Genomic DNA, 11,444 nt, shown 5'->3' on the forward strand with positions numbered 1-11,444 from the left:
TGGAAACCACCGCCGCCGCCGTTGGTGAGCGTTGTTGTGTCGCGTCGACGACTGTTGTTCTCAGATTGTACGTCGGCGTGTGATGGCGTGGCAGCAGCTCCCTCTCGACACGCGTACGGACTAAGTTACGCGTAAAAAAAAAAAACGTCACCCCAGGCAACCCGAGGAGTATCAACGCCGCGTAGCGGAGGTGACGTCACTTCACAACTCCTGGCCCAGCGCCTTCGGACCGAACATGGAAGATGAGGTGTTCGATCAGGTCGTGTCCGCGTTCCACAGCCTGGTGTCGTGGGTGGCCGCCGGCGCCATGGTGTTCGGCGGGGTGGTGCCCTACATCCCCCAGTACAGAGACATCCGCCGGACTCAGAATGCAGAGGGCTTCTCCACGTACGTGTGCCTGGTTCTCCTGGTGGCGAACATCCTGCGGATACTCTTCAGGTAACGACCTCCTCCAACTTGGATGTTTTTTGCATGAGAAAAAATACATTAATTTACAATTGCACAAAAGGCGGCGGCTGCTGCTGAAGCTCCATAGTTTCATCAAGAATGCCTTGTGATTTTCTCCTACGTGTCAGTAAGTTACCCCATTTTGTTCAAATGCAATTTTCTCTCTCCCATCAGATTTGGCCGCTACTTCGAGACCCTGCTGCTGTGGCAGAGCATCATCATGATCGCCACCATGCTCATCATGCTGAACCTGTGCACTGACGTACGCGTGGCCTCCGACCTGAACACCAAGAGGCGCTCCTTCGTAGGTCAGGATCGCTTCCCCCCCTCGGCCGCACTACAGTGCAAAAGTGTGTGTGTGGTTTCAAATGTCATGTGCATGAAAGTGCGCATCTGAGAGCGAGGGGCTGCGGGTGCGTGATGGAGATGCGCTTGTGTGTGAGAGTGGATGTGCGCAGGCTGGCGTGCGTGGGTGGGTGTTCCGCAGAGACGTAAATACGCCTGAGTGGTTGTTATCAGAGCGTTTGAGCAGTTCTCCCCCCCGCCCGGTGTGAGTGACCAGCGGGCTGCTCCTTAGACAGCTTTTTTTTGTTTGTTTGTGTCTGAATAAACCTGTTAAACCTGCTTCAACACTTGTTGAAGCAGGTTTAACTTTGCCACGTGTAGGATCAGAAAATAATAAATTAAGATTTTAGATGGTAGTATGTCTCCAAATAGAAATATTTTCAGCGGAATGACGCGTATTGTATCGTTGGATTCCGCCTAATACTCAACCCTAAGCTTTCGGCAGGAAGTGAGTATCTATTTCCCCCCCTAAAAACCGCACCGAGTGATGGATTATTTATTTCATGGTGCTGTCTATTTTGTATTTCTTCATTGTTTTCCGGCCGTAGCGACAGACAATAAGGACGAGGAGATCAGAATCCTTAAGAGGCTCTTTCTGGGTACGTACACAACTTACCGCGTCTGCCGTGAAACATCACTTGTAGTTCATCCGCCTCTCCATTTGTGTGTGCATGACGACCCTCGGGACACATGACTAACCCCATTAGTGCAGTTCTGGTCGTCCATTGAAGCCGCCGCTGTGATGCTTCCAATGCATGTGACCCTCCCCAAACCCTGGGTACCAATGAAGGACCAGCTTTCATTCCAAAACCTGAATGTAATCTAAAACAAAACCCTTTTGTGCATGTTGTTGTTGTGCTTGAATTTGGAAGGCATGTACTGACGATTGACACGCTGAGGCTTTTTACTGACATCCTGTCGTTTTTCTAACGTTACGCTTCCCGTTTTTGCAGTTTCGAGATGATTGTGTGATATTTGCTCTCGAACCAAATGTGTTTGCTGTGTTAAATGGCACCGTAATCGATGCATGCTCATTTTGATCTATTTTTAGCACTTACATGTGAACCGTAAGTATATGTTTAATGGCTGATTAATGCAAATTGATGTCTTCTAACAGCCTTTTGGAAAGGTTTCTTTGAACTACACTTGGTGTCAGCACAACGCCCCTTTTTCATTATGAGTCAGAGAATCACTCGGGTGAAAAGCTGCTGGCGTCTGCTTAATTTATCCATATTTGGTTTATGATTTTTATCTTGCTTTATCAAGCTCACTGAGAAGATAATGAGTTTCAAACCTAAAAGGACGGGTGCTTAATTTAATGGCGCGGCTGGTGATATTCTACATTTTTCTTATTTTCAACAAAACCAAGTAATTTATTAAAATAATGAGCTTGGTATTTATGATTCCTCTAAGGTCTAAGCCATTAACTTCCATGGTTGTCTGCTGCTAGAAACTCTCACTGGAGCCCAAAATACTTGAATATCCCAAAGCAACTAAATTGCTTTTTGTAAAGTGTTTTTGCTTTTACTCATTTTGCTGCTTTTTATTTGCAGAGTGTCAGCGGTGTGATTTTTAAAATGCAGCGCCGCTCATTTAACTACAAACCCTAAAAACAACAGTTAATGCCCTGCTACTGTCCCGCAATGCATCACGTGGATCTAGTCTCTTTTAGAATATGTTCCTGTTTGTATGAACATGTGGAGCATGTTGATGTATTGTACAGTTCTAGGTGTATAAGACCGGAGTACATAGTGTGTGTTGTTGGTGCTGCGGCCACTAGATGGCAGCATGGTGCCTCACTAGCAGCACGAGGAGCTCAGCAGAGACTCCTCCGTGTTGTCGTGCATGTGTCTGTCAGAGCACTTTGGAGAGGAACAGTCATGCTGCCTCAAACCCGCCGTCCGCGTTGGGCACCGTTTGGGTAAATCCTGGTGTCACAGCCGCTCCGATCAATTTTATACGGAAGGCTTCCTTCTGGGACCCTTTTAGGAGATTAAAAGAGTCGATCGCTCAGGTGGAGGTAAAATGTTACGTCTCACTCTTGTCTACGGGGTGCCAAACTTCTCTTGTAACTTGAGTTCTCTCCAGAGAGCCGCCAGAAGGGAAAGAAAACCCTGGTGGAGTTTGTTTAGGCGCACATGAATGACTCCGCGTCATCAGACCGGCCTCTCTGTGCGCGCAATTCAGGGCCCTCCATCAGCTCTGTGAACGGAAATCTTTGAATTGGTTCCAGTCAGGACGTCTGGGTAGCCGGGCGCACTGCGGGGGGTGGGATTGAGTGAAAGATCTGCTCTTGCGTTCCCGCAATAACATTTGTGAAATCTTGAGAAAACACTCGAGTTCGCCACAGTATTTGCCTGATTTGACAACTCTTGATTCCCCGTCCCTGCGCTATCGTTCATGAAGCCACAGCTATCTTGGTTGATGTCACAATGATGGATTGTTCCGTAGAGAAGCTCGTGGCTCTGGTCCCGCGGTGTGGAATGAAACCCTCTTATCCTGTAGGTGCAGGTGAAGCATTCAGCCTCACTGAAGTCCCTTTGCTTCGGCTCGGCAGCGGAGTCATCGTGAACATTTGGGAGAATGAAGCTCGTTCAAAATCTCGTGACATTATTTCAACTACACACCCCAAGACTTTTTCCAGGGGCGGAGCGAAGGCCGGCAGGAAACGGTCGCTAAACGGTGTGACTTCAGGCCGCGCTGTGCACAAGACGTTTGGCCACAGCGGGGGGGGGGGTTGGGTGTTGTGTCTGTTTCCACACAGCGACGCTGCAGCACAGCACCGGGATTTAAGGAGGAGGCGGCTGTGTGGAATAGCGTGACACGCCGACATCCGCCTACAAGATCCGCGTGCTCAGACTCGCTGTCGGATTCGCACGCATCCTCAGAGTGCCGACACCCAGGACTTGGCGGCGGCATGAGGGAGGGTGATCACTAAAGCATGAGACCAGGCCCGCACTTCACTACGACACGCGTCGAACAAGCTGACGTCCTACATCAAAAGTGCCGCTGCAACTAAGCGCGTTGCTCATTTTAGCTGCGTCTCTCTGCCGCCGCGTTGCGCTCCGCGTTTTGTTTTCAGGTCTGTCGGCCTTTTAAAATGTCTAAAAACGAACATCCACTTCCCCTCAAAGATGGCGTGATCGGAATGCGTTGGTCAAAGGTCACTCTGACCTCACAAGCCAGGCGCTCTTTCAGCGCTCTTCACGAGACGGCGTTAAGTATCGAAGCGGCGGGTGGTCGTTCACCTGCAGCGCCCAGATTAACGGCCCTCTGTCTGCGCGGCTCCAGAACCGAAGCACCATGGCGCCAGGGGTTTGCGTTCTCCTCCTCGGCGTGGGGCGTGGGGGGGCCGAGAGGGGTCAGAAGGCCGGGACCTGACTGGAATTCATTCGATTACATTTACCGGAATCGCTGAAGTGGTGCGGCGGAAAGGAACAATCTGAATCGGCGCCATTATTGGCAGAAATACCATCTAAATGTCACGCTCGGCCGGTTGAGATCCTAATGAAACAATATTTAATTAAATCTGAAATGTCATCGCTTGTGATCTCATCAAGCCTGGATGAAAAGCGTGCTTGTTGGTGCGGCCGCGTGATTCTCTCCTGACTTTATTCCCGACGGTTTGTGCACTGCGGAGCGCTCAGACCTGCCTCGTCGCCCCAGAGAGCCGCGTTTAAACGGAGAGGCTCCATTTGTTGGGGAAGTCTCGTTCACGTTGCAGCAGTGAAGAAACAAATTCGCCGTTCGTCCACGATTTTAGATTTTCATGATAAACTCTTTCGCTCGCACGCGACACCAGCAGCTCGTCGGGCCTCGTTTTGCATATTTCACACTGTGAAGACGTGTTAAATGGGATTTTCTTCAGCTAAACTATTTGAGCCCGTGGTGTCTGACGTGGTTTATTGTAGCCGTTGGCTCGTCAGCGCCGGTTAAGGCATCTCTGAACCCTCGGCCGTGTTGCTTGTTACAGGAAGCCCTTGTTTTTGTGCTCAGAATCACTATTTAATCATTTCCTTGGAGGGAGTAAAACGAGTGTTAATCATCCGTCAGTGTCCCGATTGCCGAGCAGCCCATTACTGCCGTGTGGAAAACACCGTGGAGGCTGACTAGATCCTGCATTTCACATCACAATCCTTCAATAACTCGTATCTTAAAGCTCTGCACCCCTTTTTAAGAATACTTTGCCACAGAATACACATCTCCTGTTTAGCAGCAACCTCAGCCCTTCAGCTACACTTTGTTTTCTCCCCAAAAGTGCCATTGGAACGAAACCCTTTTGTGTCTGAAAAGGCGATTGTTCTTCTCCACCAGGAGCAACGTTTCTGTTTCATGTCTCTGTTTAGTATTTCCTTTGCTTTACCTTGTTTCTACAGGACCTGAGCACATCAATTGAGCAGTAATGGCTCCCATGAGCTGGTGGTGCTTTAAAAAAAAAAGAATCCATTTCTGAGGTCTCATTTGCTGTGCACGTCTCCAGACTTCGACTGGAGCTACTTCTGGCTGTGGAGCCGCTTCCTGGACTACATGCAGTGCGTGCTGGCCTTCACGCTGACGGCGGCCTACGTCACCTACCTCTTCCTGGACTCGGCGCTGTTCGTGGAGAGCCTGGGCTTCCTGGCCGTCTTCACCGAGGCCATGCTGGGCACGCCGCAGCTCTACCGCAACTACCAGAACAAGTGCACGGAGGGCATGAGGTACGGAGCCGGGGGGGGCGAGAACACTTGCGTCGGTGAGGCGGCGCTGTGCTGGACCTCATGCTTCGGAGGAATGGCTCCAGGTTATGTTGTGATGATCCATGTGCATATTAACTGCTCATTGGGTCTTTCTGGCACCTGTCGAACCAGCAGTACGAAGGACCTGGATCCTGGCGGCCATTTATTATGCTGACATGACGATTAACCCTCCGAAAGTCAATGTGATAACGAGCTATTCTGTCTTCTGTATCTTCTGCTAATGTATCGTTTTAGCTCATTAATGTTGATTTGTATCAAACCACAGGCTGTAATCAAAGGCGCTGATGTAAGATTAGTCAAAGCTGGGTACGGTTTAAAACGCATTCTGTGTCGCGGCAAAACAGCTCTTTTTAAATGGTACTGGAGCCCCTGGAAAGAATGAATTAACAAAGAACCCCGAACGATCGAGCTGATAACGAGCTGAAAGACTTGTGAGTTGGACGCACGCAGTCCTGATGAAAAGCTTTCTGGCTGCGTACGTTCTGCCTCCAGAGCAGAGCCCCTTCCTGCAGACCCCCCCCCCCCCCTCTGCAGCAGACAGATAACGGAGCTCCAGCAGAGCTGCCCCTCCACTAAACCGGCCACGACCGCCCCCACGCTGGGCTCTCCCTTCCCTCTGCGACCCGCTTTTATTTATTCTGCAGTTCGTGTTTCATTGAGCTCTTTTAAAACAGCTCTTTTATTCAGAATTCTTTTATTCAGTTTTCTGCTGTCAAACCGAAGCGTAGGAACAACCCAGCGATCTGCTCCTGACCCGCAGCTCCCCCGTGAGCGGGAACGTTCGGAAAGCGCTTCGATTTTCTAAATGATCCTCTGCTAAACAAGTTCAATCCAAAATGTGGGAGCTTTTAACCGAATAAGTGACCGCTTCCAAACTTCATTTGTAACATTGACATTTGAATTTTAATTGAATTAATTAGTCATGTTGATTCCAGTAGGAAAACACCTACAATATTGTGATCTTATGGTACACGTGGTGAGATATGAACACATACATATTATGCACGCTGTGATAAAATAGATAAAATATTGTTGTGCGCCGCAAATTGTAACTTATGATATTCAGCCAAATGAGTTCTAAAACAGTCCAACATCAGTCTGAAACGGACTCTTCTTTTCTCCTCTTATGTCTTAACCAGCAACATATTTGACCAATCAGCAGGCGGCGCTGGAGCACGAGGACATCGTCATTCCAGTTGACTTCATTGTTTGCGCCCGTCCCTCCGTTCGGAGCCTGTTGGGTCTGGAGGGCTGTTGCTAGGTTACATTCCCTCCGCACGCCGTTCAAGGTTTCGCTCTTTGGACGGTTTGCCTTTTGCTGTAACTGGAGCCCAAGTCTGTGTGTACTGTACCCAACGTACCGTTAAGTATTCTTTCTGCATAACAAACGGGACTCCGTCCTGATCATCATTTTATTCAACCAGTCCAGCGCCTCCGATCCCATTCAGGACGCACGTGTGGAAAAAGCTAAAGAAGCTAAAGTTGGACTTGTAACCCGTGTAAATCCTCAGGCAGATATTTAAGGGGGGACATCAGGCCACATCTCTGAGTGCGCGACACGCTTCTGTGTTAATAGCCGTCAGGTCTGTGCCGGTTATTCGATGGTCCCCAGGTTGGAGAGCCAGAGGTTCCCGCTGATGGTTAACAGCACGTCGTTAAACAAAACCAAAAAACACTCCCAGACACTTAAAACAGGACGGTGGGACCTCTAGACCGCCGGCTGCTGCCTTCAAAGGACGGCGAGCTCCGCAAAGCGCCCCAGAGCCTTGTAACGGCTTTAACCCGCTGCACACTTTAACTTGAAGGAAAACGAGTAAAGACCAAGAACAAAAGCTTGAGTTCTTTGCCAAACCATTCATCTCGTCTTAAAACAGCCCAAACATAAACCTCGGCCCTCGAGGCGTCTCCCGTACGTAGCCGAAGCAGCGCAAACAAAGCCGGCAGCAGCGGGCTTCCTGCTCGTTACCGAGAAGGTGAATCCAGCCTCTCGCATCATTACCTGCAGGTTTACGTCGTAGAACTCAGACAGCATCCGCCGAGGAGCGAGGAAGGAAAAGCGTGCGACCGGAAGGTTTCTCCCCACAGAGCTAACAAGGTCCTTACTGGAAGAGAAAAGTGTGAGGACAGGAGGAGGATGGTGGGGGGGGGGGGGGGGGGGGGGAGTATACCTGCAAACAGATGCAGGGAGGCGAAGGAGCTGGTGGGAAGATGAATGGAGGCGAGCGGAGACATCCAGAGATGCTGCAGGGAAAGAGCCGGTAAACAGAAGTGAGAGGAAGGAAGCGCAAGGTTTGCACAAATTGTCCTTGCAGACGAAAAGGGGCCGAGGAGAAGCTGCAGGAAAAACAGACAGGGTAAAGAGGTAAATGCAAGGGACACGCAAGGGCCCCTTGCAAGGCTGTGATTGGTCTGCTAACTGCATCCTTTACGGACATTTCCGGTTATTAAAACAAAGCTTTTTTGCGAGAGGACGAATCAGATTGAAGAGCTTTTGTTGGAAGAAATGCTTAATATGACCACTTCTACAAGCCGTCATTGGCGGACTATAAGGACGCGCAGATGGCCTCTGATTCATGGAGTGAGACCTCCGCAAACATCGGGAGTAAATAAACAAAGCGACTTCCACACGGTCGGTTTTCTCCAGGTCGTCTTTGACAAAAAAACGTTGCTCCCCCTTCTGGCTCTGCAGCACACGCACGCCTTTTAGAGCCCCGAAGTGAAACGAGGGTCCATCTGTTCACACCTTCAAAGGTAAACGCAGAGACGCGTACGGAGTACGTACAGGCGTGCACGTCTCCCAGCGCGGCGCTCACACGGGCTTCGCTCGCTAGACGTCGCTGGTCGCCGTGGTCATAACCGCTGTGCGTTGTGCACACGTTTAGGCTGCACGTGTCTCCGTGCCAGCGAACAATGTTTCTCTACAAAGCTCGTTCCAACAGTGCTGACCGACCACGTTTTAAAATGTCTCGGCCGATGTGTTTGTAGGCAGGTTGCCTCTGAAGCGTGTGTGTGTGTGTGTGTGTGCTTAGTCCTTCTATCACGTAAAGCTGACTCAAGCATAAAAAAACCCCAAAGTTTACAAAAACAGCACAGCGCGGTGGAGATGTGTGTCGACGCTGTTACAAACTGGTGTGGAAAAAGCTGTTAAGGACTTTGAGTGGACTTGACTTCATTCTGTCGGTGTGTGTGTGTGTGTGTGTGTGTGTGTTTCCCTACGAGCAGAGACAGTTCTGTGCTTGGACCTGGGGGAGGGACGCGGTTCCTCCCGGTTTCGTTCTGCTCCCCTCGTTCCTCATTAGCGAGCGAGAGGGCCGAGCTCGTGCTGAAAGGAACTTCTACCTTCTAGTACCACCGTGATGAGACCTCAGCTCACTGCTTCCATCGAGGGTCTCGTGGGCCGTCGGCTCGTTGTGTACCGGAAACACTGCCAGTTGTATTTAGAAACTTGCCACAGGATGTCGAGTTAATGAGGATATTTGATATGAGAATATTCATCCTTTTAGTTTCCCATCGTTGTTTTTGTGGCAAATTAGCTTTTCTTTTCTTTTCTTGAGCTGTCTCCTTTTCCTCTTCTCTTTACCGGTGCTTTTGTGTCTATTGAGGAAGCATTAAAGAGAAGATGTGGAAATGTTTATGCAATTTGTGAAGAATTACAATTATTATAAATCAACTATTACAAAATGTATACCTTTTTGTATTGAGTTATCGTTGAGCTTTATTGTTCATTTCTATCCATTTAAGTATTTTTTTCAAAAATGTAGCTAGTTACCTTGTCGTTAAAACGACAACAATCCCAATATATCAATAAACTAGAGGCTAATGAGGCACATTAATTACATTATTTAACTAAACAGGACGTCGTTAGCGGCAGCAGCTATTCACAGTTCCAATAGAGGTATTTTCCTCTGGTCGTTGAGAGAACCATCAGTTCTTTAAGTAAAGCTGAACTCGAACCGTGATCGTCCCTCGTGTCTCTCTCTCTGTCTCCAGCATCAAGATGGTGCTGATGTGGACCAGCGGCGACACCTTTAAAACGGGCTACTTCCTGCTCACGCAGGCCCCGGTGCAGTTCTGGACGTGTGGGCTGCTGCAGGTGCTGGTGGACTTCACCATCCTGTTCCAGGTGTATTACTACAGCCGCTACCCGCAGAAGCCGGCGTCCCACACCGTCTCCCACACCACCAGCGCCAAAGCTCTCTGAGATCCTCTGTGGCGTTTGCAGAGGCGCTGCGGACGTCTATAAACACACACGAGCGCCAAAGCAAGATGACACACACACACACTTATATAAATAAGGCACGGACGCACACACACTTGAGGCAGTGTGCTTGCGTGGTGGAATAATGTACCCTCGAATCCACCGGTGCATGTGGAGGCTTTAATGCACATGAATGAACACATGAAGTGACTCTCTGCAGGTGTGTGTGTCTGACTGTTGCTGCACGGACCTTCTGCCTTAAATCACACACACACACACACACATTCAGACGTGGCGTTAACAGCGACACGCATGCACGAACCAATCCGGATGATGTTGCACAACGTTACCGGAAGCACAAAATGGAATTTTTTTTGTTGTTTTCCCAGCAGCGGGGTTATGGGGTTATGGGAGGGGGGGAGGGGGCGACATCAATCTCCTTCGTTAACAAAAGGAAACCAATTGTAAGAAACTACAATCAGAGCACCAGAAGAAGACAAACATCCCCGAGGCTTCAAAGTTGCTTCTTAAAAAGGAAAAAAAGGATCCGACACGTTTGGCCTCGGTGGAAACGCAGCGATGAGCTAATCGGCCTTTGAAGCGTCAGGCTGCGTACGGCGGTTCTGTACTCGAGCTGTTACGGACATTCTGCATTTTCATTCCACAAGTTTACAAAATGCCAAAGGAGTGGATGTGCTTTTAGTCCAAAGTGATTTTAGGACAATGTTACCATCAGAAATAACTTGAATACAGCGATTCGTTGCCAATCGAGGCTACAGCCAAATGATGCTACAGTACAGTTTTTACAGATGGACTTGTTCAGCAAAACGTCTCAAGTTTATTATTATCGAAAAGCCAATAACCGTCTGTTATCCCCTCTCGGGCCTCCACATCACCGCGTGCTGCTCCTTTTGGCAGGTACTCGTCATTTGGTCTCAAGACATTAATTTCCTGTTGGGAGGGGAAAAGCAGCCACACAGCGAAGTGTGTTATCGTACTTGTAATCTCTCTCTGGGGGGGATTCTGTCCTCAGCCTGAAGATATGTAACTTCCCTTTTGTTCCAGAGGCCGGGACGAATAATTACGTCCTCGCTCTCAAATATACAAAATGCAACATGTGGTGTCAACTTGGTGAGTTGAGGGTGTGCACCTTTTGTGTCTAACTGCTTAGTCACCCTATTTATTTATCCTTTTCTATACATCTCAGTGTAAGATGATGTGCACTTGCTGCTTATTCACGCTGTGGGGGCTTGACTTGTGTTGATACCTGACAATCGGGATCAAAATGACCTTTTCACTTCAAACTTTCGTTTCCGATGTATTTGCTTTGTATCATGTGATCTTCCCACAAGACGTATTATCTCATATTAACGTCCGTGTTACGCGTCGTCTTATCTGTGCAGCCAATATTTGTATGTTCACTTTTTATGCCATTTTTACCACGTTACAATGTTTGGTGAACTGCCATTCGCCCGTTACTATAGTTACACCCATCACCATCTGTTCCAACCACATGTTCGGTCCAGAGTCCAACTGACTGACGCACAATAAAGAGGACGTGGAGGGATTTGTGTTTGGTTTGGGTCGGGCCTGCAGACATCAATTGTCAAAAGAGTCAAAAAAGTCAAAAGAAGGACAAGCTAACCAGAGGACGTGCGTCTTCGGTCCTGTGCCGTCTGAAACCAACGCGTTGCAATGCGCTCACGCAGAACGCCACG

At 49.0% G+C, this 11,444-nt stretch overlaps 1 protein-coding gene across 2 annotated transcripts; it reads left to right on the plus strand.

Moving 5' to 3' along the window:
- The first annotated feature begins 162 nt into the window (after positions 1–162).
- On the plus strand, positions 163–11,293 carry slc66a2 (solute carrier family 66 member 2). 2 transcript variants are annotated; one of them, XM_040188324.2, is made up of 5 exons: positions 236–438; positions 622–755; positions 1,341–1,391; positions 5,273–5,489; positions 9,519–11,293. In XM_040188324.2, exons 1-5 carry the CDS (start codon positions 236–238, stop codon positions 9,727–9,729), a joined length of 816 nt encoding a protein of 271 aa, XP_040044258.1. In that variant the 3' UTR covers positions 9,730–11,293. The 2 variants fall into 2 exon arrangements, with proteins under 2 accessions (XP_040044259.1, XP_040044258.1); XM_040188325.2 differs by lacking the exon at positions 1,341–1,391 and having other exon boundaries at positions 163–438.
- Positions 11,294–11,444: the final 151 nt, after the last annotated feature.

This window comes from Gasterosteus aculeatus, chromosome 10 (assembly GCF_964276395.1).
Source record: "Gasterosteus aculeatus chromosome 10, fGasAcu3.hap1.1, whole genome shotgun sequence".
Classification (NCBI taxonomy): domain Eukaryota; kingdom Metazoa; phylum Chordata; class Actinopteri; order Perciformes; family Gasterosteidae; genus Gasterosteus; species Gasterosteus aculeatus.

Excerpts from the sequence above, each read along its gene's own strand:
- slc66a2 (XM_040188324.2), top strand. The coding sequence starts at position 236 with ATGGAAGATGAGGTGTTCGATCAGGTCGTGTCCGCGTTCCACAGCCTG. Across the intron at positions 756-1,340 it reads CAAGAGGCGCTCCTTCGTAG|CGACAGACAATAAGGACGAG; the intron begins GTCAGGATCGCT and ends TTCCGGCCGTAG. Across the intron at positions 1,392-5,272 it reads CCTTAAGAGGCTCTTTCTGG|ACTTCGACTGGAGCTACTTC; the intron begins GTACGTACACAA and ends GCACGTCTCCAG.